Below are 27,845 nucleotides of genomic sequence, written 5' to 3' on the forward strand. Positions count from 1 at the left end.
TGACAGCTATGCACTCGTATCTATCTTCCATCTTCCATCCAGGCAAGGAAGAGGCATTATTAGAAATCAAGTACCCCAGAGTCGTCCACGACTGGACCTAAAGGTCAGGGGTACCTTTACCTTTTTACTCCTGGTGAGGACTGTGACTCAGCAGGATGTGTGGCCTGGGGAAAATCTCAAGGGGCAAACAGAGGCCAGGAAGGTTACATTTGGCCCCTTGGTCTGAGGTTCCTGACCTCCCCACCCACCCAGCCTGCCCACACACACATGAAGGGTTTCTTTCTTCTTCTTTTTTAAAGATATTTATTGCGATTTTCAAACAATACAACAAACCTCACATTCAAAGCCAAAATAGAAAAAACGACTAAAAGAAAAAGAAAAAGAAAAACACCCTCACAATCAATCAGTCAATCAAAAACAGAAAAATACAGCAAAAAACATAGAAAACAATAAAAAAGACTAGACCTAAGAGAAAAAATAAAAATCATATATATCCAGTTTCCATTATTTTCATATCCTTCTTTCCTGACTTCCTCGCATCTCCTTTTTCTGTGTTCCCTTTTTACACCATCATATTCAGCAATGCCTAACCTTTTTTTTCAGATCTTCTTCTATATTGTACCTTTCATCTGTTATGTCTCTAGTTTTTCCCCTTATACTCTCTTACATAAGTTTGACATAATGACATTCTAACTTTTCAACCTTATTTCTCATAAAACATTTTTACATATTCCTTTCAACTATGTCACTAATGCCACATTATCTTTATATCCTGCATCGCTTTAACATTCAAATATTTTGCAATGTTTTTGCAGATAGTCTTTAAATTTCTTCCAATCCTCTTCCGTTTGCTCTTCTCCCGTATCTCGGATTCTGCCAGTCATTTCTGCCAATTCCATGTAGTCTATCAATTGCATCTGCCATTCTTCCAGAGTGGGCAAATCTTGTGTCTTCCAGTACTTTGCGATGAGTATTCTTGCTGCTGTTGTTGCATACATAAAGAAAATTCTATCCTTCTTTGGCACCATCTGGCCGACAATGCCCAGGAGGAAGGCCTCTGGTTTCTTAAGGAAGGTATACTTAAATACCTTTTTCAGTTCATTATAGATCATTTCCCAGAAAGCCTTAACCTTTGGGCACGTCCACCAGAGGTGAAAGAATGTTCCCTCAGTTTCCTTACATTTCCAACATTTATTATCAGGCAAATGATATACTTTTGCAAGCTTGACTGGTGTCATGTACCACCTATAAATCATTTTCATAATATTTTCTTTTAAGGCATTACATGCCGTAAATTTCACACCGGTGGTCCATAACCGTTCCCAGTCAGCAAACATAATATTATGACCAATGTCTTGTGCCCACTTAATCATAGCTGATTTGACCATCTCATCCTGAGTATTCCACTTTAACAGCAAGTTGTACATTCTTGAAAGTACCTTAGATTTAGGTTCTAACAATTCTGTTTCTCATTTCGATTTTTCCACCTGGAAACCTATTTTTTTATCCATATTAAAAACCTCTCTAATTTGATAATAATGTAACCAATGTGGCTGTGGACTGATCCTCTTCTGATATGCCTATATAAAGGACCTCCTATCTGGTTTAAAGGTGAACCATCAACTATTAGCTGCACACAGGCCAACTGGTCACAGTGTTCTCCACTAAGGTGAGATGTTTTGCCTTCTGTTTAAATTAAAAAACCCTCCCCTAAATTTACGTCAGTACATATCAATTAGCATAAATATGCAAAATATATGCAAATATGTGTGTGTTTGTCGTTTTCATTTAGCAATGTGTTTCTTCTTTTTTGGCAACACGTAAGTGGCCACCCTAAAAGGAAGACACCCTACATGTGCTTTTCAGAACCATCGCAAGGCATGCTACATGGGCATCTATGAACCCCACTTCAATCTAACACAAAATAATGCTTCCCTCCCTCACCTTAACTGTAGCTGATGCTTGGCATCTCTTTTGTAGAGATCCCATCCACCCAGAGTGGGGAAATGAAACACTGTACCTCTCAAAAAGCTCTCCTTCATCCCTGCTAGCCACCCCCATTCCTAACTATGATCTAGAAATAAACCCGTTATGTTTTGGTGAAAAGGGTTGGCTGGGGGAGGGGGTTCGGCAAATGTGACTGAGCAGCTTGCCAATGCTTCTGCAGTGATTGCTTTGACAGAAGGGAGGTGGGTGGAGCACTTACAATAGCAGTGCTTCCAGAAATATCTGGCCACAACAGAAGATTCATCAGAGTACCCAAGATTGCATGGTGCCAACCTTCCTGGTCCCTCACCCCTCCCCTCTCCTTTCAGGTAACCAGCAGAGACTCAGCTGTGAGTGCTGCTGCCACAACCCAGCATCTATATATCTATATTTAGCTATCTACCTATCTCTTACTGCAAGAAAACATGTCGAGTCCAGAAGCTCTGAACATGTTGATTAAGGCCATGAGAAACTGCATTATACCGTGCCAGACTATTGGTGCCATCTGTCTCAGCACTGTCTACACAGATTGACAGCAAGTCTCCAGGGTTTCATATCGGGACAATTCCCAGCCCTACAATGGATTGAACCCAGGATCGTCTGCATACAAAGCATTATATATATCTTTTTTAAAGTCTTAAACTTTTTTATTATTTAAAAAAGCAAAGCAATAAAAAATACATTGTTTTTAGAGTTTAACACTACACACATTTTACATATTTACATTTACAATTTACGCTTTAATCCATATTGTGACTTTTGAGTTTCCACATTATCTGATCTTTTCATACTTCATAGCAGCAGAAATATCTAATATCTGTATTTCCACAGTAGTCAAAACACCAATTTTTTTGGTAACCCTTGATCTATTCCATCCAGTCTTTTCCTTTTCAAATTTGGAGCTGGGTTTTGCTGCTCTTTCAAGGCTTCTGCAGGGGAATTGGGTCTTGGCAACTAGCTTCCAGGTGTTGGTGCTGGCTGATTGCTAAAATACTTCTGTTTTAGTGCCTGAGTAGCTGTGACCCTGGACATGGGTGCCGCTGTGGGTTAAACCAGAGAGTCTAGGACTTGCGGTTCGAATCCCCGCAACGGGGTGAGCTCCCATTGTTCGGTCCCTACTCCTACCAACCTAGCAGTTCAAAAGCACGTCAAGTGCAAGTAGATAAATAGGTACCTCTCTGGCGGGAAGGTAAACGGCGTTTCCGTGTGCTGCTCTGGTTCGCCAGAAGCGGCTTAGTCATGCTGGCCACATGACCCAGAAGCTGTACGCCGGCTCCCTCGGCCAATAAAGCGAGATGAGCACCGCAACCCCAGAGTTGGTCATGACTGGACCTAATGGTCAGGGGTCCCTTTACCTTTAGCTGTGACCCTAGTAGAAAGATTAAATGTAAATAAGCCATACATCAGTTCTAGCAAATCATCACCAACAGCACTGAAGATGTGATGAAGTGGATTCCAGGGAAACTATCCCTGAGCCCTGATTGCTTCATACTACCAAATCCCTGTTGTTGTGATGGCACTCAGGTGTCAGGCTTCAGAGAATCCAATCCCTCCCATGGCGTCAGCCAAGAAGCAGATAAACAAGAGAGTTATTACCAAGTGGTTTATTCAATATTCACAAAGGAGAGAAACAAAGGAATGTGGTCTCTCTTAGAAAATGGTGCTGCTCTGAGTAAGGTCCCACCCCCTCCGTCTCTCCTATTCTACACCATCCCTGTGCTGGCTGATCTGTGCTTTCTGCCTCTGAGCTTTCTGTTCTACTCAATGCATGCCTGGTCCTGGGAGAGGGGTGGGTCAGGAGAGGGGGTGGGTCTTTCTAAAGACATTGAGTGTGTCGACTGTCTCTCCCCTGCTGCTCTCCCAATATTTCCCAGCTTCTCCCCTCTGCAGCCTCTGAACTATGTCCTTCTGCAAACCACTGTTCTAAATCTATACTGACCTCCTCTTCTCGAGAAGATTCAGGGAGAGGGGGACAGTCCCCACCACTCCTCCTCAGTCCAGTCTCAGACACCGGGTAGAATAAGGGCCCTGCAAATATTGCACAGACCCCCTGCCATGCCATATCCCCAGTAGAAGGGGCCAGACCATCAAACTGGAAAGCAGGTGTGTGCTTTAATGCAGCAGTATTCCCAACTGCAGTACTTTCCTTTTCCCCACAGGGAAGATGGGCGTGCTCAGGGACAATAATGGAGAAGGAGGCTAAGCTTCGTTCATGACTTGGTGACCCCTAGTTATTGAGAAGCAACCCTGCCGCTCTCAGCATAACCCTGCCTTTTCATCTGCTTAGCCCCATCCTGGGTTCTGTTTCTTGGGGATCCCTATTTTGAGGTAGAGTTCAATCACATGCCTGCAAATTCTATCTGTGCGGTTACAATTGGTTGGTGCAACAATGGCTACTTACCTTCCCCATGAGGGGAGGCGGTGGTTGCATTCCAGCATGGTTGTGGCAGCGAGGTGTCCATCCAGCCGGGTCCACAGCCAGGGAAGAACATCACTTCCTCCTCCACTGGCCATTGGGTTGTAGCCAATCGTGGGGGTGCCCTTTTCACCAGCAGGCAAGGAGCTCTAGCTGCTTGACATGTGCAAGAGCATTAAGGGTTGCTTGCAGCTGTGATTGGTTTAGCATAGAGTCGGTGGGGAGAGACTGACTCGAGCAGCAGATAAGGCATTGGGTTGGATCCTGAGTCTCATTGGGCAGTTGGTTGGGAGCCCCTCCCCGCCCACCATCCAAGGAATCAGGCTATCCCGTTAAAGGGTTCCAAAGCATAAGTGCTTCTCTCCAGATGCCCAGATGAGGGCTGATGAGCCATAGCACCACAAATTGGCTGATCTTGGGTGTGGTCACCCTGATTTGATATGCGTCACAGGGCGATCCTTCACCTTAGTTAACCCTGTGAAATAATGAAATAGCTGAAAGGCTGGTTGATTCAAGATACAAGCCCAATGCTTGCACCAAAACCTGTGATCAATAAAGTTGTGGCCTGTTTACATCCCTAGTTGTCGTGTTTATTGCAATTTCACCTTGTCTCAGCCCATCCTTCATGACTTCAGCGTGCCTGGGGCCTGCAAACCCACCTTCTCCAAAAGATTGGACTTTTTGCGATAAGACAAGTGAAGGGAAAATGGACTGGGAAGTATTGGGTAACATTTGCCTTGAAACAACATAATCTAACCTCCCAGCTAACAAATCTGGATGAATGCTCAGAAAACAGGTTATGTGGACATGTCCCTAGTCACATGGCAGTGGGACAGAATGTTGGGAAACTGCCTTTTTAAATAAAAGAGAGAGAGAGAGATGAAAACCAAGCTTTCTGCAAGGTGCAGTCAGCTGCAGTCAGCAAACCACCATTACTGTCATCAGACCATTATTGCAGGTTACTACTTATGCAACAGATGTACTGTCTTAGCAGCTAGCGTTTTATAATCCTCTACTCTAAGCAACATGGTTTAAGCAATTTGAACAAGAACTTACATACCAACAAAGTCACATTTTTTTCTTTGTATTAATCAAGCATGAGGGTCTCTTGTCAATTGCAACTGTTTCAGGTCCCCTTCCCAAAGTCCTGGTGGTCCAGGAAGTCAGTGTCTGATCCATAGAGCTCCTGACTGGAGCCTTGCAGTGAAAATCCGCTTTTTATTACCTAGACAGGGATCAGTTTCTACAAAGTGTGATGCCCAGGCTCAAGCTTGTCTGAGAGCCTTCTCATTTGCCTTAGACTCTGTGATCCTGTGTGAGGACAGATCAGTGATGGAAAGAAACTCTGCACATGCTCAGAGACTCTTTTATTTATTACCTCCCAACCTCCCAAACTGAGCCTATTGGTACAAAAAACAAATTCTGGGGCTGAACCTAAGTGAACCAAGTCACAATTTAAGGCTTATTAGTAGATGTTACAAATATAGGAAAGTTCTTCCTCTAGAAGAGCTCTAACACCAATAAAAACATATTTTGGAAGCTATGTAGGACTGCTTTTTGTCTAAGAACTGGCATTTTCAATTTGGAGTAGGATTGCTGTCACTGAACCACTAAGAGTCCAAATGAAATGTCAAAAACACACTGATTAAAAGCTTTGATACCGTCCACTCCATAGTAGTTCTTTATGCATCTTGCCTAATTGAAGGTGGCTCATGTCAGAAATAATCACATTTAACCTTGTGGCAAGGACCTTTGACATAATCTTGATCTGCGTGACCAATTAAGAAGGTGGCCTCTAATGAGTGCTTCACTGTTTTGCCACGTGTTGAGAATGTTAGGAGGGGGAAAGAGGCTATTCTCTGGGGGTTGGAAATAAGGAAAGCACATGCCAATATATTTTTGGCAAACAAAGGTAATTATATACCCACACATGCCGTTTGTTTTGAAACGGAGAGGGGGTGTTTGTCAAACCAAGACTGCAATCCTATAGACACTTATTTAGGAGCAAGACAGAACATGGATAAAATTGGTTTGCATGCCAGTTATACATATACACACACAGAGAGAAGGAAGCAAGATAAGTTAAAAGCAGGAGTAATGGGTGATGAAAGACAAAGTATTCCCTCCCTCATTCTACACTGTTGTGAAACCAGAGAGAAAATGGATATGACAAATATTTTCTACAAAGCTCAGAGACGAGTAGGGGAAAGGGCATCGTTCGACTCTGTCTTCTTGGTTTACTGGCCAGTACCAACCAAGGGACGTGGGTGGCGCTTTGGGTTAAACCACAGAGCCTAGGGCTTGCTGATCAGAAGGTTGGCAGTTCGAATCCCCACGATGGGGTGAGCTCCCGTTGCTCAGTCCCTGCTCCTGCCAACCTAGCAGTTTGAAAGCACATCAAAGTGCAAGTAGATAAATAGGTACCGCTCCAGCATGAAGGTAAACGGCGTTTCCGTGCGCTGCTCTGGTTCGCCAGAAGCAGCTTAGTCATGCTGACCACATGACCCAGAAGCTGTACGCCGGCTCCCTCAGCCAATAAAGTGAGATGAGCGCCGCAACCCCAGAGTCAGCCACAACTGGACCTAATGGTCAGGGGTCCCTTTACCTTTACCTTTACCAACCAAGCTATGGAGAGGGGAGGTAAGCCAAACCACTGGATTTTACTCCGACATTAGGTAATCTAGAATAACTACTTTGAGCTGCATTCTGGACCCTCACCTCCAGCCTCCATGCACTTAGCTAAGGTTGTACACCCACACAACTGTTTGTCTGTAGGGCCTGTACTTGTGATCAGGAACCCTGATTGTTCCAGGGTTCCCAATCATGTATAAAGGCTCATTTCTGCATATGCAGAGCCTATAGCTCAGTGGGCAAGCATCTGCTTTGCATGCAGACGGTCCCAGGTTCAAAGAGAGACTTCTGCCTGAATCCCTGGAGAACTGCTGCCTATCAGTTTAAACAAGACTCAGCTTTGATGGGCCAATGGTCTGACTCACTATAAGGCAGCTTCCTATGTTCACATGATCCCATTCTAACAACACACTGACTGTTAATTCCTCGAATCCACTTATGCTGCAGCACTGCTTATCATTGGAGGAGACTTCAATGCACGCATGGGTGTTAACGGCATTAACTTATACACCCATTATAATCAGTTTCCGGAATCCGATACCTATTTAGATGGAGGCACCTCCCACGTATCTAAAGATCACAGATGTAACTACTCAGGGCTTTGTTTAGCCCAGGCTGTAAGGCAGAGTGACCTGCTAATATTAAACGGTAATAGAGAGGGAGATTGGCCCCGGGGAATATACCCATTTTACAAAGTTCAGAGGCAGTGTCATAGATTATATCGCAATCTCACGATTTGCACATTTGTTATGGAGTTTGAAGTGGGCCACAATATTGAAAGTGATCACCTTCCCTTAACAATGGTACTCTCAGGTCTGCAACTTAACAACTCTTCCTTAAAAACTCAGTTTATCTCCAGCTCAAACTTAGGCATAACCACAGCCAATAGAATTAAATGGATGCCATTACTTAATTTAGCATTGACTCACTTTCTTCATGCAGATGATTTAAAGGCTATCCACACTGCTATTATTTCAGCTACTTCCGCTGCTGAGGCCATGAAATCATTTAAGACATTGACTGATAGGCTGAAAGGCCACTTAAGAATTGAGATTACAAACAGTGGCTCAAAAAGGTTAATAGAATCTATCAGCTGGTTTGACAAAGAGTGCAAACAGGCTAAAAGACACCTGAAGAGAGTTTACCACAAATATAAGAACACTAAATCTCCCCTCTAACTGCATGTGTCTCCCTCAGACAGAAGTATAAACTTCTGATAAAATGGAAAAGACAGAAAGCAGAAAGAAATGCTTGGCCCAAAGTGCCAAAATTCTGACACATTTTTTTCACACAAAAGGTGGTAAACAGATACCATCAGTCCTGGAAGTGTTCCAAGTTAAACCCCTAGCACAGTTATTGTATGGGGCTCAGATTTGGACAGGCTCTCACCTTGGATTGACGGACGCTGTCCAACCAAAGTTCTTAAGGCAAATTTTCTCTGTGCCACCCTGTGTCACAAGCGCATTGTTGCACCTAGAGGCTAATCTTCCCTCGGTAGAATTACAGATCTGGCGTAGGACACTTAACTATTGGCTTCGCCTAAACTCAAATCTCCCCGGTCTAATATCCGTAGTGCTGCAAGATAGTCACAAAAGCGCCTGGACTAAAATTGTCTATCAGAAACTTCACTCTTGTGGTTTATCACCACAACAGCTACTCACTTTGGGTTTTAGTAAAGCAAACAGTCTAATTTGTCAGCACCTAAATGATATTGAGTGTCAGAACAACTTGGCCACAATAAGGAAATTTTGCCCATGGTATGACTAGTTTCCACCTTCCCATTTTGACTCTCTGGCACTCTATCTGCATAACCTAGCAATTCTAAAATATAGAAGCAGTTTTACTCTCGCAAGATTGAATGTATTGCCCTCGGCTGTACTTGAGGGACAATTCGAACAGATTCCACATGAAAAACGCTTATGTCCCTGTGGAGATGGTAGTACCAAATCAGTGGCGCATGTCCTTCTGGCTTGCACTCTTTATAAAGACTTGAGGAATGAGATTATCACCCTTCTTTTATTGTCCATTCCAGGTCACCCAAACACTGCCACAGTGTCTTTTCTCCTAGCAGATCAAGAGGAGCAGATGATAGCAACAGTTGCAAGGTTTTTAGCTGGGACAATCAGAATAAGATCCACTATTTGACTATTGATTCAAAACCCTAAAATGTATTTTATATAATTGTCTTTTTATTTCTATTCTTTGTATATCGTATAGTTGTTTTATTATTGCTGTGACCGATGGCTGACGCAAATAAAGATTCATTCATTCATTCACTGACTATGAAGGTTGGAGTTGGAAACCCATGAAAAGCAGGTGAAGAAGACATTCAATCAAAGAACAGCATCTGTAACCAAAGAAAATGCCGTAAGTTGTGCTAACTGGCCTGAGTAATGTTCAATAAGCACTTAAACTGCATCATTGTTGGCACCTAAATTCTATGGGGAGGTAGTTCTGCCCATGAGAGAAGGCCCTCTCCATGGTCACCACAAGATAGACATCTGCAAGATGAGGTATAATCAGGAGGGCCTCACTTGCAAAGTTATCCACAAAGGTCCAAAAGCCCACCCCCCACCCCGTTTTAAAACAAACAAATCTGTGCCTTTAGCAGGCATAACTAGTACTTTGCACCCATTTATTTGCTTTGCAGCAGTAATCACTGAGGGTACCATTGTTTATGTTCCTAGCAATATACATAGATGCCGACGATGAATCAGTTTGTTTTGAGCCCTCTGGACAGGATAATCTAGACATTAAAAGAACTTATAGACAAAACAAAAATTAAATTAAATTATTACTTTACCTGAGAATGATGCAATGCCTGCTACAGACCTAATTTAAAGTGAAAATCCTTCTTCTCCACAAAAAGACAGTAGCACTTGCTATCATGCATCTCCTCATTGTATTTCCTCATAAGCCACTTTACATTCAAGCCCAAGAGGAGCTTTGGAGTAGAGGGTGGTTTTTGTCCGAGTTATTATTGTTATGTGAGCACGCTAGCAGTTTCACAAATACCACGGCAATGCCAACTACCATGATGCATCAAGATATAAGCTCCTATGCATCAACAATAAAGGAAGTGCTAGCTTAGACGACTTCGGAAGGGGATTAGATAAATTTTCAGAGGCTGGATCTTTCAGCGATGAGCCAAGATGGTTATACAGGCCATGCATCTTTAATGGCAGCTCATGTCTAAATACCAGTTCCCAGGAAGCAACAGTAGGAGTAGGCTATTGCCCTCACACCTTGCTTCTGAGCTTCCTAGAATAATCTGGTTGGCAGGACTAGGTCTGATGCAAGACCAAGACTAGGTCAACATTAGTCTGACTCAGCAAGGCTCTTCTTTTGATTTTATATCTATTTCATTTTAATCAGTTTATCACGAGAAACATAGAGCTGAAAATGCCATCAGTGGTTCGTAGCCCTAGTAATATGTAAGTGTGCGGTGATGTAATGAGAAGAAGCAGACACAATGTGCCAAAACTGACCAAGTAAATTTGACCTTTCACCCCCAATGTGATATGTTGTAGGTGGTATTGAACTAAATAGTTGATCTAGTGCAAGAATTAGCACTAGCACAATGGGATTCCCTGTCCCCCCTATGTAAGTGCCCCATGCCAGCCCCCTAAATCCAGGGTTGGAGGAACCTTTAGAACAGATTCAAGGGGCAAGGGGTAGAAAACTTTGCACTGATGGGATGTTCACTTAGTGCTATCTTGAATTCCAAACACTATAGCTTTCTATATTATTTTTGCAGTCGTCTGTCATTGTGCTGTTTTCATTGGTTGGTTCTAAAGGCAGGAGCAGAAAAAGGAGGAGACTAAGGTCTGTAGGCAATGACTTGGGTGTTAAGGGAAGGTTGTGTATATAGTTTTAGTCATTTTGGTGATGAGGAGAGAAAAAAGGGGAACTGGGGAAAGGGCAAGAGGAATTAGGTGTGGGTAAAGATGGCATTTGGAAGAATGAGAGAGAATGAGGAAGGAAGAGAATAAGGTAGGAGTGCGTTGGAGAAAGACAGTTTTAGGGTTCTGGTGACAAGGGGAAGAAAGCTGGAGAAGAGGAGGAATTGGAAAGAGGTCATATGGATGTGGACATTTGCAGCACTGTGGAAGAACACAATGGGGAACTGGGAGAAATAAAGAGTAATTAGTAGCCAGGGAGTGGCTTCCAAGTAGTATTTTTTTCCTCCTAACTTAGGCAGAAATACTGTTGTGAGCATCTGCCTCATTCTAGGCCATCACTTTGCTCTCCACCTCCATCATTTCTCCTTCCTGAGCTTGTCACGGGGCCTTACGTCACCCTCTGCATCAGCGTGTTGTGTAGGGGGGAAAACTGATGAATGTGCATCCTGAGTGCTTTTAAATTGCTCATGTGCATTGCATTACATCTATCATGCAGATGTCCTGGAACCAACCTACGTGCAGTGTTTTTGTGTTCCTATTAAAATAACATTGGGACAAGCAAGACATCATCTAATTCAGAATCCTTCAGTTTGGATCTCCATATGTTGTTGGACTACTAATCCCATCATCCATGACCTTTGGCTAGGATGGCTGGGGATGATGAATATTTGACAATATCTGGGGACCTACAGTTGAAGAACTAAGTGTTCATTTCAGTGGGGCTTGTGGGGGACAACTTTCCACTGGATGGTACCTAAAGTGAATATTTTCTTCATCTATATCATATATTTCTTTCACAAAGAATATCATTCAAAAAAAGAGTGGTGGGGGAACCATCTAAGGACTCCATTTGTTTTTGTTGCTGAAAGCCACATTCATTTTATGTTTCATTCATTATAACTTTGCACCTCTCTTGTCTCATTCATTAAAATGCCATGCCTTGGTACTAATAATAATATAATGATTTTTTTACATTTTTGCTACCATTTAAGGTGGTGTTCAGACGAAAGCTCACAGTCACCTAGTGACCACCATTTTATTTTTTTACAGAATGTGTCATTCTGTGTGGGGGAAAGATGGCCATTATGGACAACTATCATTTCCCCAAAAGAACATGATTGGGACAATCTGGTTAGTTCTTGGATAAGAATCCAATGTCTTTGTTCAGACCAGGTCTCTCCATGGTTTTCAGTATGGTAATAAGTTGCAATTCAGCAGCTTCTCTTTCCAGTCTATTTCTGAAATTCCTTTGTAGTAAAACAGCTACTTTGAGATCTTGTATAGAATGTCTGACATCAGAAATCACAAGACAGAGAAACCAGTAGGAGAACACTTCAATCTCCCAGGACATTCTATACAAGATCTCAAAGTAGCTGTTTTACTTCAAAGGAATTTCAGAAATAGACTGGAAAGAGAAGCTGCTGAACAAAGACATTGGATTCTTATCTCATTATACATGACAAAGCCATTTTTCACCTTCTCACCCCTTGCTTTTTCCTGTAAGACCTATTGCAGTCGTTAAGAGTCGTCAACAGGCTCATCTCAGCTATCTGCCAATCACCCATTCCCACCACCCTTCTGAGTAATACCCCTCCCCACCTTCTCACTATATAGAAGGGTCTGGTGACTTCTGTTTCAGTGTATCTGAAGAAGTATGCATGCACACGAAAGCTCATACCAAGAACTAACTTAGTTGGTCTTTAAGGTGCTACTGGAAGGATTTTTTTTTTTGTTTTGACTATGGCAGACCAACACGGCTCCCTATCTGTAACTGGGACAATCTGGGAAAATGATGACTACTCAGAGTTGAATGTGTGGAAACTAATTCTCCTAAAAAAAAAATTGTTACATTTCTTTAAAAATCACTTTTAGTTGTCTTCAAGAATCCTGAGATGTTTTGGGTAAGAAATTACTCTAAATTCATCCTGAATTTTACAATAGGCAAAATCTAGTAAATATAGCCAAAATAGCCAAAATCTGGTCCATGGGGTCACGAAGAGTCGGACACGACTAAACGACTAAACAACAACAACAACAACAACAAAGTAACAACCTTGGGATGTAAGGAGACTCCCCATGAAATCTACTACTCTTAACATAAACTTTTTAGCTTCCCTCAAAATTTATCAAATATTTCCCTGGAGAACGAATAACCTGCTTTGCTGCGAATATTGCTTTAAGCGAGATTTCAGTGCCAACATTTTTACGCCCTGGTGGAAAAAGAAATTGTGGGGGGTGGGGCGAGCTGCGAGAAAAGAAAGAAAATGTTTGCAGTTCACTTCCAGAGTTTCTGCTGTCTAACTGAATTGGCCTGTTGACAACATCATTTAGCAGGATCTGATGGTATCATAATATACAGTATGTGTATTTATGACATCTGGAGGTGTCACTCAGGGAATAAGAGGGAATGGCACAGAAGCTGCAGGAAAAGAGAGAAACAAGGGTTGTGAATAGGCGAACAAACACCAAAAAGGGTACAGAGAATGTGTTTTGAAGGAATCATTTAGAGTCCCTCAAAATTCCCAACCCCCCTCTCTCTAACATCAGAGTGGAGTACAAACCACAAGCTAAAAAAACATTAAAAGCAAAGAATACACACCAAACAGCTCATATATATAATAGGGGGGGAGGGTGGGCGGTTTCCATGTTACTCCTACTTAAAGTAGACTCACTGACATTGATGAAACCAAATTTGCCATGCCCATTAATATCACTGGGTCTTCGCTGAGTAATTGTGAGCTGGTCCAGCCATATATATACATGCAATGCACACAGGATTTTAAACATGGGATATTTGGTGTGCATCATTTGGGTTGATTAAAAAAACAAAACTGTTTTGAGTCTCACAGTGGTATCCATGTCGATGATGGGTGGATTATAAATATGCCTAATAAACTAATAAGCATGTCTGTGCATGTTCTCAAAATAAAATGTGTGAAATACCACCTCCCACACAATGGGAAATAAAGGAAGAAAATTAAATGTCCAAAGGCATTCCGCAGAAACCTATTGCTTTGAGGAAAATGAGAGGAAATCACACTCATACACCCCAAAGTGCCAGGGCCTTCACTTTAATGTTGAAAAAGGCTCTGGTAGTTTTATCCCCAAAATGCTTCCAATTCCAAAGGAGAATTCAGGATGACTGACTGGTTTTTGGGCTCCACCCACACACCATTAAATGAGTCCCTTATAAATGTGTGCACGGCCCTACACTTTACACCAATCCCTGCCTCCAAGCAGGATAACTTTCCACCTCATCATCTCCACTGCTCCTACCTCCTCTCTGATCTCACAATGGCGGCGGCTGCTCCACCACGAAGGCAACAGGAACTGTTCACACTCAGGTTTACCCAGGCTCTTGCCTGTGAATTTGTCGCCACTGTGATCTTCATTTTCATCGTCCTGGGCTCAGCCTTCAAGTGGCCTTTACAGCTGCCCAGTGTCCTCCAGACCTCCATGGCCTTTGGCCTAACCATCGGCACCTTGGTTCAAGCGTTCGGTCATGTCAGCGGCACGCACGTCAACCCAGCAGTGACCATCGCCTACTTTGTAGGGAACCAGATCTCTATCGTCCGCTCGGTGTTCTATGTGGTGTTACAGCTGTTGGGAGCTGTCACTGGTGCAGGAATCATCTACTCCGTGACACCCAAAGACGTCCGCCATACATTAGCCCTCAATGACGTAAGTCTTTCCATTGCCAAAGAAATGATTGATCAACAGAATCTTGCACAAGTAGAATATTTTTTATTTATTTAGAATGTTACCAATTATGATATTGGAGACAGAGATGGCAAAGTATGATTAATGATTAAAGGGATGGCAAAGTATGATTAATAAATTTTGTAATGGGGATAAGAAACCTAGAATTAATAAAATAAGATGGTATAAACCCCTGAAAACTGGTGGCCTGGGTCTCCCCAACATCAAGTTATATTATATAGCAAATCAGTTAAGATATATTGTAGATGGGATAACAGTACAAGGAGAGTTAGAATGGTTCTAGAATGGTACACGGGAAATGAGGGAGACGTTTGTGAATATAGATTTTTATCAAACCAAATAGGCAATGGTAGCAGAATATTGAAAATCTCTTATTAAGAAACATCATTGAGATATGGGCGAAATATAAATGAACATTGATACCTGAAAATTCCCCACTAACACTGGTGATGATGCTAGAAGACTTCCCAGTAAATTGAAAAAAGGAAATTGAAAAAGTAAGCGAAAGAGAAGAAAATACTTAAAATAAAGGAATAGGTGGAGAAAATGAGAAGCAAAGAACAAATAAGAGAAGCTCTAACAGGAAGTAAAATAACTTGGTTTGACTAGAGCAATGGACAAAGAAGTGGTTAAGGGAAAACAAGAAATGCAAAGAATATATAAAATTTGAAAAAAATGATTATTAAAAGGGGAGATAAAGAAGAAAATATAGTTATAAAAGGGGAAGCTAGTGAAATTTATAAAATATTAGTAAAAATGAAGGATCAACAAGATTAATTAAATGAGGTGTGGGAAAAGGAGACAACAGGCAGATAAATAGTCAAAGCTGGGGGGAAATATGGGAGAACGCACTTTGAAAATGTTGTCTATAAGATAAAAGAAAATTACTATAGATTAGTATGGAGATGGTATTTAACACCAATATGATTAAATCAAATAAACAAGGAATATTCAGTGTTATGTTGGAGGGGATGCCAAGAAACTGGGACTTATGTTCACATGTGGTAGGGGTGTAAATATGTACAATTTTTTTGGCAAAGGGTGTTTAAGGAGATAACAGAAATCACTGGGTTAAACTGACTGAAAGTCCAGAGGTAGCATTGTTATCAATTTACTATGGGGTGGAAGGTTCACAGTCTATGAAGGACTTGCTCACAAATTTATTGACAGCTGCATGAGTTGTTATAGCTAGGAAGTGGAAGGGACAAAGTGAATATAAAATGAAAGAATGATATAAAGAGGGGTGGTATATAGCTATTAATGATAAATTAACATGTGCTATTAAGGTAAGACAGGGAATATGCAGGGGTTATTATTTTGAGGAAATCTGGAAGGTATTTGTAGAATTTGTACTGTTAAAAAGGAAAGGGGTCAAACCATCACAAGAGATGTTGAAATTTTGGGAGGTTGGATAGTTACAATGGAATGGTTTTGGGGGTGGGGTGCATATTTTTATTTATTTTTTATTTTTACCTTGTCAAAAAGAAGAATCTTGCACAAGTGACTCCCAGCCTTCCAAATTAGACAGATGAAGGAATGTGAACAAAACCAGCAATTCTATATGGGTTGATTCTAGCTAATTTGCATTCCTGGATTACAATATGGAACACTGGCTGCATCAACATTGCACAACAGATTGACCCAAGATCTTCCACTTGTCTCGTGCCTAGATAGCACGTGTCCAAGCGGTTTTCCTCTTGCCCCACTCCTTCTCAGGAAAACCCATTTTTTAGCTCTAAATCACCGCAAATATCAATCCGGAGAAAACTCAAGTTGTGGTTTGTTCCAATTGAGTGCTGAACAGTGATTTTCCCCAAGGGAAAGCAGTAGAACAAGAGGAATAGGCTGCTAACTGACAATATGGTTTTTCTTTAGGTTGGTCACTTTGGGATCCAGTTTTCCCAAATGATTTTTTTATTTTTATTTTTGGTCCCATGTGGAGAAAAGTTGATGTTTGTGTGTGTGGTGTTGCAATGGAAAAGGAGAAACATCTGGGTGAAAAGCAGACCAGCAACATCACTATCTGCATTTGCCTGTGATCCTGTATCCTTGGGAGAGTCACCTGGGCAAAACAGGTTTCTAATCTAGCTTTCCAGCTCCCACAGTAAAACTGAGAAAATTAGCAAAAGAAGGCATTGTACAGGGGAAAGTTCATTGGAGAAAGGAAGATTTAGCAGTTAAGGCAGAATTGCTCAGAAGACCTGTCTGACTGTTGTTGGCAGAAGAGAAGGGAACCCTTACAGAGCTATCATATTTACTGTTGGTTTACTCAGAAGTAAATCCCTCTGTGTGTTCAATGGGATCTACTCCCAGCTCAGGATAGGGCTGCATCCTAAATGTGCAGTCATATATGTGCTTACTCACAAGTAAGTCCCACTGAACTCGATTGGGCTTACTCCCAGTAAGTGTGGTTAGGATTGCAGCAATAGACACCCATTAGAGCAGCCTTCCCCAACTTGGAACCCTCCAGATATTGGACTACAGCTCCCATCATCCCTTTCCATTAACAATGCTGCTTGGGGCTGATGGGAGTTGGAGTTGAACAACATTTGTAGGGCACCAGGTTGGGGAATATTGTATTAGAGGGAGGCTTGTGAGGACCAAGCCTAGAGCTACAGAGATGCTGCATGTTAGAACTTTTTGTTTTCTCTTCACATTCATCTCTTCCATTTTGCCAGCTCACCTATGGCACAAACCCTGGTGAGGCCCTGGTGGTGGAAATCATCCTAACCTTCTCGGTTGTCATGTGCATCTTCTCTGCCACTGATAAACGCAGGACGGAGAGCAGGGGCAATGCAGCATTGTCTATTGGACTGGCAGTCACCATGGCTCACCTCATCGGGGTAAGCGCCTGAGTTATCATTTTCCCCTAGTTTCAGAAACAGATGAGTTGACTTGTTTCTAGAAGGCAGGGTAGGAAAAGTTACTTCAGCTAGAGTTAAAAATATTTAGAAATGGTTATGTGCTGGTGTGTGCGTGCGTGTGTGCACTATTTTTTTTTATTTTTTTTTAAAGAAATTAAAGATTTGGAGTGGGGGCCCTGAGGGAATTCCAGTGTTTACTTGACCAGGAGATGCCAAAATGAAAATGGGGAAGTCCTCCCTCCAGTGAATAAAAATCTGCGAAAAAAACAAACAAAAAACCAACAACAGTAAAACCAGTGCAGTTACTCAGGGATGGGAGACAGGGGCAGAGGAAGGGGGCGGTTAGGGTGGGCCACCCCAGGTGTCACCACTGAAGGGGGGTGACAAAATGGCGGACGGCACTCACCTCAGGGCCTGCAGCATACCCAAGCCACACATCTCTCCTGGGAGTGATGCAGTGGCTTGGGCGCCCGTAGGTTCCACGCTGCCCCAAACAGTCCGCCCACCGCCTCCCCCTCAGCTGTAGCATGGCTGAGTGGGAAGAGTCAGGCAGACTCCTTGGAGGACCTGTGGAGCATCCTGTCCCACTTTGCCCCAGCGCACAGGCAGCTGGCGCCACCCCTGGGCGCAGGGCACACGTGCCACCCCAGGCACTGGATCGGCTTGTTCCGCCGCTGAATGCACTGCTTCTCTGCTTAATCAACACTTGAGGTGGAAGAGCAACAGTGAGCATGCTCTCTCCTCTGGGCACCATCCATCTTACTCTACACAAGCGGCAGGGATAATGGATGAATCAGGGAACCTCCACTACTCACGCAGCCTGTCTGTTTCATGTAGAAAAATCAGGGCTCTACATTGTGTGGGTAACTTACACAAGCAGAAGTGGCTCCCCACTGGAGAAGTCAATCCATGGGTAGGCAAACTAAGGCCCAGGGGCCGGATCCAGCCCAATCACCTTCTCAATCCGGCCCGTGGATGGTCCAGGAATCAGTGTGTTTTTACATGAGTAGAATGTTTCCTTTTATTTAAAATGCATCTCTGGGTTATTTGTGGGGCATAGGAATTTGTTTGTTGGTTTTTTTCAAGATATAGTCTGGCCCCCCACAAGGTCTGAGGGACAATGGACCATCCCATGGCTGAAAAAGGTTACTGACCCCTAATGTAAACCATTATAAAGATGATAATGACATTGCTGACCCCTAATCCCATCAGTTCATGGAGAAGGGAATGAGGAAGAGATGGGAGAGAATTTCAATTCAGTTCACATGGAAAAGCTAGCCTGCCCAATCTGCACTTCCCAAAACAATAAGCAGACTGACACACAGCCATCCTTTGAAATTCGAACTTCTCCAAATCTTGAAATGCAAATTTTACATGTTATTCTTCCCATTTTGATTGTGAAATTTGGACGTCAGAGTGTTTTAGATTTCTTAGCATCTCTTGGTTTTTTTTTATTTTGGCACACGCCAAAAATGAAACTTCATGAGATACAGCAAAATATTAAGTGCTGTTCCATATCAACTACAAAATACAGTCAAATGTTATATGCTAGGAGTCAAATATTATCCATGTTAAATAACCTTGCATGTCAGTTGTCAAGTCCAAAATTCAGTTTCATGTTAACAGATTTTTAAAAATGCTTTTGTAGTGCTGTGTACCACCCTAATATTTTGTGGGAGGGTGGTATTAAAATAATAAAATAAAATAAAATACTGTCAAACATCAAAGTTACAAATAAAATACTGAAAATTCAGATGAAGTGAATATTCAGCATCAAGAATGACAGTAGAATTGGAAGAAACACAGGTTGCTTTCAGTTCTACAGAGAATAACAAAGAATGTTATCCATGTGGTAAACATTGTTTTCTCTTTTGTTTGATTTCAATGGTGTATCTCTGCATTCATTTGAAAGCTTTCTGGATTATCTGCACATAGAGGCCGCTTGGTATTTTTGTTTCTGATTCTGTTTAGTTAGTTATACTTTAGATTTTGTAATGCTTCTTTTCTGTCTTGATAAATTTTTGATTCGTTATGTATGTTACGTAACTTAAAATAATAATAGAAAATATTTTTTAAAAAATCATGCAAAAAGGTAAATTGACGAGAGTTCATAGATGGTATTGGATGGGAGCACCTGGAGACTGGATACCTAGATAAAGTCACCTTGATGGGAGGAAAGAGCTCAGTTCATAGAGCATGAGACTCTTAATCTGAGGGTTGTGGTTTCAAGCTCCATGAAAGATCCCCAAATTTCAGGGGGTAGGACTAGATGATCCTTGTGGTCCCTCTACAATTCTGTGATGGATCACTTGATGAAGGGATCCTAACTGCTAGAGGGGAAAGAATATATGAAGAAATCGAGAAGAACGGCAAATCTGAACCCATGTCTTTTCTGCCTTTTACAGATTTATTATACTGGCTGCTCCCTAAATCCAGCTAGATCCTTTGGACCTGCTGTCATAATGGGAAAATTCAGCGGGGCTCACTGGGTAAGTTTTGTATGATGCACTATTGATTAGCCAGACTAGGCTGCATAATTGATCCTAAAATTGTGGGTCGGCAAGCAGGACGGCCACATAGTGTATCACCCGAAAAGAGGAAATTCATCACCAAAACCCCAAAGAGAACACAGCTTTCTTTTAAATTGTTATTTAAACAGAAATACAGTAAATCTAACGGTTGTGGGGAAGACTGTGACTAGGTAACCTGGACAGAAGAGCGCTCACTACCATTTGATAAAGAATCTTGACCAGCTTTGGTGCAGATTCGACTTCCTAGCCCTATCAATCCAGTGACACAGTGGTTAAAGGGTTGTACTGGGACCTGGGAAAGCAAATCCCCACTCAGCCATGAAGTTCACTAGATGACCTTGGGTCAACCCCCAACGAACCTGCCTCAGAAGTTTGTTGTGAGGTAATAAAGAGAGGGGGAGAAGCATTCAAGCCACTTTATAACAAATAAAGACATAACAAATAAATAAAAGTGCATATAACTGAAATCATGGTTAGAAGACCAGCCACAGTTTTCAGGATATGACTCTTATGGTTGCTTTCAGAGCTTAAACATCTCCTTGTTTCCACAGGTCTTCTGGTTAGGACCCATTTTTGGTGCCAGCGTGGCCTCTGTAGTTTACAACTACCTTCTGTACCCTGAGAAACTGAGCATAGCTGAGAGGCTGGCTATTGTTCAAGGGTTCATTCTTCCAGAAGATGAAGGGAGAAGCACACCTGGAACTAACTCTGAAAGACTCCGGACCTGAGCATGTGGTGGGTTACTTATCATGCCCAAATGATTCCAATGACAGCCACACAATTTGCTACAATGCTGTAGAACTCTGAGAAGTAACATCCAGCCATTGCAAAGGAAACAGTGTGAGTCACTTGAGTTTAAACAGTAACCAACTGACACGGTTCTCCACATGCCACGCTCACCAACAAACCAATAATAGATTATGAGTGCCTGGCAAACATTGTTATGCACATTGGGTGTGATGTTTGTGCATGGAAGTATGAATCTTGGCGCTGCCTCTAGCCAAAATTCAGGTTTGCCCAGTGCAATGGTTTTATAATTGCTATTCCAAGAGGGGCGGGATGCTTAATCTCCTTGGCCCATCAGCCAGAGTTTACTAAGACTTCCCGCGTCAAGCAAGGTGTCTGAGTCATGGGTGGCTATACCCCACCATCTAGTTCTGCCAGCTGCTTTTGACTACCACTACCATCGCTGAACATTGTCTGAGAAAGGAGAAGCAATTGGCTGTTGCCAGAAGAGCCAAGTGTTGAAAGATGCATAAATTCATGATAGTACACTTTCCTTTCCTTGACTTCTACCCATTTCCACATTTCAAAAGCCACTCATCAGGTGGTAGCTTCCTGGCAGGTGGTTCACTGTTGCTTACTGAGAGGAAGGGGCAAGGCAGTGGGGAGGTTGGCACGCTGCAAACACACAGCCAGCAGTGCTGGATTGTCTCTGCTGGTGTGTTTTCACCATGCTGACCTCCACCTCACTCCCTGTAAACAACAGTTCCCCACCTGCTGGGAAGCGAGTGTAGCAACTCTGCCCACCAGCCGATGAACTGTTTCTGCCTCAATCCAAGTTTCCCTCTGCCCATTTTATTATTATGAAAGAGAACTCATTTGTTGGAGCAAGATGCCATTTTCATTTATGGGTGGCTGGGCTGTTGACAACAGATCCACATGTCATTATTTATTTGGTCCCACCTTACAAACATTTGTCAGCAAGGGGGCCGTGTTTCTTCGCCCCTGTTGTGTTGACTGTGGTTCACATCATTCATTTCTGTAACATTTCTATAACATTATGAGTTGTTCATTGTCAGTAAATAAGAATTCGAGGAAATAATATATATGTATCAAGAGCAAGAACTTTGGTGCATTGTGAAGTAAACATGTAGCGCAATAGTTGGGAGGTTCCTGCAAAGCAGTTTGCTTTCCTGGCTGAGATGGTAACCTCAATGTCCCAACTTCACTATGGCCAGAGGAGGTCCATGTGCTTCTTTGCTCCTCCACCCATTGAGGTGGCACAGGCACAATGTGATTCAGGAGAGACAAAACAAAGTACTTATTCATGGAGTGCATAATTAACTTAATTGAATTTGGTCATAATCATTACCCTACATGGTGGTGTTTTGGTTTTTTTAAGCACTAGACAAATTAATAGAGCAGCTACTAGCCAAGACAACACCATTAAATCTCAATGTATAGATGCAATATGTCTCTGAATTAAGGTTACCAGACGTCCCCGTTTCCCGGAGACAGTCCCTGGATTTACAAATCAGTCCCCATACAAAACCCATTGAAGTTGAAAAGTGTCCCCAGATTCATTGAAAAAAATCTGGTAACCTTACTCTGAATACAGTATGCATTGGGAACAGGAGGACAGTATGGACTGTGTTCTTTAAAAACCCCTCAGATGACAGTAGGATATCAAGGCAAAAGTTTGCAAAGCATGGACAGTTTATGGGGAGCTGCCAAACCTTTCTCAATATTTCAGCACAACACTTTTCGGAAACTCCATGAATATTCTGTGAACACTACTCAAAATCATTGATGGGGGCAAAGTTGAACCAAAGTATTTAATCAAAGTGATTAAAAATGGATTTGGCCCTAAATATGTCAGAATATTGGGAATAATTTATGATATTGCATCTGGTAGAATTCGGATAAATAATACAGATTCACAAAAATGTCAGCTTAGCCACAGGACAAAACAAGATTGCCCATTATCAACGTTACCATTTGCTTTTATTTTAGAACCTCTGGCAATGAGATATGCCAAATTCTGACAGGAAATGGTGAGAATACATTCTGGGACTTTATGCTGATGATATTGTTTTATGTACATCAGACCCAGTTTATGCAGGGAAGTTATTATGTATAGTATTGAAGACCTTTTTCAATATCTCTGGACTTAAGGTAATTTTTCAAAAATCAGAAATAACGTTCTTTCATACTCCCCCACAACTTTAGGAAACTTTAGCCAAAATATTGCAAATCCCAAAAGCTAGAAAAAGCTTCAGATACTTAGTTATTCAGGTTACCAATAATTTAAACAAAATATATCACATAAATAATAGCAAAGTAAATAAAACAATAAAAATGGACATCTGATGCTGGAACAAAATACAATTTTCTATCATAGACCAACTGGCTACAACTAAAATAATGCTTGTTCCAAAATAATTACTTTTATTTCAAATGTTACCAGTTTGGATCCCACCAGCCCATATGTCCAAATGCTAAAGAAAACTCAAAAAATTCATATTTCAAGCAGCCAAACCACACATTTAAAAATATTTGCTGTTGGAGGATGAGGACTCCAAAGCTAAACAGCTATTACAATGCATATCAACTCAGCACCATTGATAGACCTAATGTCTGGCAATAAGGGAAATCAATGGAGCGCCTTAGAGAACTTGGAAATAGATGGCGTCCCTATGAAAGTAGCATTTTCAAAAATAAATTAATTCCACTCTTTGATTCCACTCTTTTGATTACAAGGCAGACAGTCCCCATGACTCCAGGACTGGCTCCAAATTTTATAGTTAGGTCACACAGCAGCTGCATGTGGAGGAGTGGGGAAGCGAACCCAGTTCACCAGATTACGAGTCCACTGCTCTTAACCACTACACCACACTGGTATGACATCACATGCACTACGTCCAGGTGTGTGCGTGTGACATCGCACATCCACGTTGCGGTGAAGGGCCATTTGACAGCATCCAGATCAAAGACTACAATCCAGCCAGGCATTTACAATATAGAAGAGGCCATGAAATAAGTACGGAGCCAACCTCTTTCCTCTAAGTCTGCTCATCGAAAGATAATGATGAGATCGCTGCTCCTTCAACATCAGTCACCGCCCACACATGGTACTTCTATGCTCCCTAAACCCCAGCAGCACTTTAGCTTTGCCAGCCATTTCAAAACCATGACTCAGTCTCTTTTATGGAGCACAAACTTATTAGAAGGCAGTGCATGTATCATGGTAAGTGGTGCACTTTTAACTCAAGGCATTTCCTAAGCCTTCCATATTATTCCGTACTGTTCCAATCAAATGACTAAATTCCGGTTGCAGTCCTAAACTCAATTACCCCAGAGTAAGTCCAATTGTACCGAATGGAATTTATTTCTGGTAAATCACCATAGGGGATTCACACATTACATCCAACACGTGTACCATCTGTGTACCTGTGTACACTAACAGTGGAGCCATACAGTTATGCAGGCATAGGCAAACTCCAACCCTCCAGATGTTTGGTACTACAATTCCCATCATCCCTAGCTAACAGGACCAGTGGTCAGGGATGATGGGAATTGTAGTCCCAAACATCTGGAGGGCAGGAGTTTGCCTATGCCTGCACTTATGTAAGTAATTCATGGGGAATGATCCATGAGTGTACAATCTGCATAGACAATAGCTGAGATGTACAAATGACAGTTCTTTCGCATAAACACTTTTAGAGTCAAGTCGCACCTAGAGTCAGTGTAATAGTAACTTACTTATACTGTATGCTATTATACCTTCCTCATTTGGCCAATACGTCCATTTCGGAAGGAAGCCTTCTTGGACCTGCTTGTTAACTATGATGCCACCCTCTTGGCCATGCTGGTACAGTGGTACCTCAAGCTACAGATGCTTCAGGTTACAGACGCTTCAGGTTACAGACTCCGCTAACCCAAAAATAGTACTTCGGGTTAAGAACTTTGCTTCAGGATGAGAACAGAAATTGCGCGGCAGCAGGGCAGCAGCGGGAGGCCCCATTAGCTAAAGTGGTACCTCAGATTAAGAACAGTTTCAGGTTAAGAACTGACCTCCAGAACGAATTAAGTTCTTAACCCCAGGTACCACTGTCTATTTCCTGAGCTGTAGGTTACATTGCAACTGAGCTTCTAATATTGTGGCTTTGGACAACTCTCAAACATACTGGAGAGATTAGATTCTCTCCATTTTCCTGCCCAACCTTCTTTAGCCAGTCCACTCATTTTAGGGGAGTTTCCTCTTATGAAGTCAAATGTGCAACACATTGGGGAGGGGTAGGAAATAATGCAAATATATTTCACACCTGGCAACCAATGCGCCCCTTTGGTTTCAGATAGTACATGGGTAGACGAGTCTGGGGCACAAATTTTCATGGCCCTTTGACGGCTATAGTGGCTCATTTACCAGAAGTAATGTATTTAGTGTTAACTCTGGAAGTGTATCCTCGATTCTGACCAAACTAGGCCTCGTGACATATATTTTGCTCTTTAATTAACTAGGCAGTTTGAGTATCCCGGTGCAATTTAATTAACTAGGTGGTTTTCCTTTCTGCTCTTCTCCTAGCCTGCAGGTACATGTGAGTCATCTGCCAGCAAGACTAGTTCTAATTTGACTTCTCCCACAGTGTGGCCAGGCTTCAAAGGAATAATGTGAGCAGGAAAGAGCTGGATGTGTGCAACCTAAAAGCGCTGCACGCAATTTGAAGGGATGCTTTCGGTTGTCTCTGGCTTTCTGCTTGGGGACCAGACTCAGGATCTGCAGCCTACAGAGATGTTTCATTAAAGCCTTAGTAAAAGCTTTGATTCCTTTAATAAGGTGTGTGGAAGAGGAAACATAACAATGCATTTCGTGCCATCAGGCATTCCCTCCTAGGCCCCAAAACTGTTATGTAATCCCATCCCCTTCACTTTTTAAATATACTTATAATTCCCTCCCCCTGCCCCAGAAGGCTCAGAAAACTCATGCATCTTACCTGGGTCTCTGCAGTCTCTCTCCTGTTAAGGAGGCCTCCTAGCCAGGCAGTAACTAGTTTTAGCAATGCAACAGCATCACCTGCCCTCGGAGCATTATCTGAGTGCTGATGAGGAAATTTCTTAATCTTCTACAGAATTATTAAAGGCACAGGCTCACCATCCCTGGGCCAAAGGGTAGAGAGATCTGGGAGACATCTCTTCCCTAGATTCTTTGAGCTACCCATGTTCTCTTGTTTCCAGCTCTTTCCCTGAAAAAATGGGAAACAGAGTAACTGATGTAAACCAAGGGTAGGCAACCTAAGGCCCGGGGGCAGGATGCAGCCCAATCGCCTTCTCAATCCGGCCCATGGATGGTCCAGGAATCAGCGTGTTTTTACATGAGTAGAATGTGTCCTTTTGTTTAAAATGCATCAATGGGTTATTTGTGGGGCATAGGAATTCGTTCATATATATTTTTCAAAATATAGTCTGGCCCACCACATGGTCTGAGGGATGGTGGACCATCCCATGGCTGAAAAAGGTTTCTGACCCCTGATGTAAACCATTATAAAGATGATAATGACATTTGCAAATTAAAAGTGTTTAAGATATATAAGACACTTGGGCTGATTAAAGAAATCTCAGTTTATTAACCATACAAGTTTTTGGTCAACTAGTCAATTAATTCATCATGCAAATCTGCATAAATTTACATATTAGTGAACCCACATAGAAGAAGAACAAGAAGAGCAGCAGACTTTTACTTGTTTTTGGATCAAAAGCGAGGAATCTTTTTAAGACCAAGGGCCACATTTCCTCATGGGATCCCTTCCAGGCCAGTAGTGGGTGGGGCCAGAAGCAAAAGTGGGTGGGTCAATGGATATAACTGTTTCCTTCACACAGTAAACTATGGCCATGTAGAAACATAGGTTTCTATGCTCTCCACTCTACATATGTACTCACATATCTTCCACCAAGCCATGCTAAAGGTCTAATAAGAATTCATACAGGATTTATACAGTCCAGCCAGGCAAAAGCACTCACAGTGGGCATGGGGCATGTCTGGTTTGTCTCCTGAGGGCCAAACAGAAAGACTGGGAGGGCAAAATTTATGGTAGCTACCAGTCCTGGAGTTCCCCAAACACACAACATCTTAGAAGAAGTCTTCCATTATGTGTGCCAGAGAAATGGAAATACATTTTTTCTTAGGGTGGCAACCTACCATTTAGGTAAGTTCCTGTATTAAAATAAGAAACCATTGTCTTAACCTCTGTTTCCTGATTAACCAAGGGCACCTGTTTAGTCAATCAGAAGTATTTTAATCCATTATCTTGTCTGATTAATCAGTTATAGTTTGAAGCCACAAACAGATGGACAGATACAGAAAGAGGTATGTAAGGCCTATGGCTGTGGAGAAAGACAGTCTATATTATACACACACGGAAAATGCCTGTCATATGGGACAGACTGGAGGGGTATGGATCTCTGTATCTTCTGAGCTTACTGCTGCATTGCACTGTTCTGTATCAGGGATTCTTAACACTCCTTTTCACAAAATCCAGATGTGTGCCATTTTCTGTGCCACACACATTCATGCAGGGAACATCATTGTTATAATTTTTTTCTGACACAAACAAGGTACATGGGTGATTTAGTGTTGTAGAAGACAACTGGGATGTACTGAGCACACTGTGAGCTGTTAAACTGGGAGGTGTCAAGGAGCAATTTTGTGGGACTGAATTCTGTCCAGCAGGATCTGAGCTCAAGAGTACTCTCTCATATTCAGAAGCATACCGGCCATAATATGGGGAGAATATTCAACTCTAATGATTGAAGGTTGAGCATGGACTCAGCTGGAAAGACTGGCTTACTATAGCAACAGCAGAGAGGTGTCTTGCAACATCTTGGCCTGATGTCAAACGTAATAATGCTGTTGACATGTCTTTTCAGCCCAAATAGAGTTATGCACCTGCTCTGGGCTATCTGTATTAATTAAAATTCCTGGAAAGGACACATAAATCAAAAGCAATTGAATTGAATCATATATGGTACATCATCATTCACTGTAGGTTCAGGCACAGTTGAGCCATGTGTGGTG

General features: G+C 42.1%; 1 protein-coding gene and 1 long non-coding RNA gene across 2 annotated transcripts in view; one reads left to right on the forward strand and one right to left on the reverse strand.

The window, feature by feature from the left end:
* Positions 1–25,853, reverse strand: part of LOC309363060 — a 33,570-nt gene extending 7,717 nt beyond the window's left edge. The window contains exon 1 of the long non-coding RNA XR_014165207.1: positions 25,768–25,853. This is a non-coding gene — a long non-coding RNA (uncharacterized lncRNA). The remainder of the gene's footprint in view (positions 1–25,767) is intronic.
* Positions 14,189–20,986, forward strand: LOC309362934 (aquaporin-5-like). Its single transcript, XM_081898976.1, has 4 exons — positions 14,189–14,616; positions 17,334–17,498; positions 19,925–20,008; positions 20,602–20,986. Exons 1-4 carry the CDS (start codon positions 14,230–14,232, stop codon positions 20,776–20,778), a joined length of 813 nt encoding a protein of 270 aa, XP_081755102.1. The 5' UTR covers positions 14,189–14,229; the 3' UTR covers positions 20,779–20,986.
* Positions 25,854–27,845: the final 1,992 nt, after the last annotated feature.

The sequence above is a fragment of the Podarcis melisellensis genome (assembly GCF_964234715.1).
Source record: "Podarcis melisellensis genome assembly, chromosome: 2".
NCBI lineage: Eukaryota > Metazoa > Chordata > Lepidosauria > Squamata > Lacertidae > Podarcis > Podarcis melisellensis.

Coding starts and splice junctions, on each gene's coding strand:
- LOC309362934 (XM_081898976.1), top strand. CDS start 14,230: ATGGCGGCGGCTGCTCCACCACGAAGGCAACAGGAACTGTTCACACTC. Junction 14,617..17,333: donor ATACATTAGCCCTCAATGAC/GTAAGTCTTTCC, acceptor CCATTTTGCCAG/CTCACCTATGGCACAAACCC. Junction 17,499..19,924: donor CCATGGCTCACCTCATCGGG/GTAAGCGCCTGA, acceptor TGCCTTTTACAG/ATTTATTATACTGGCTGCTC.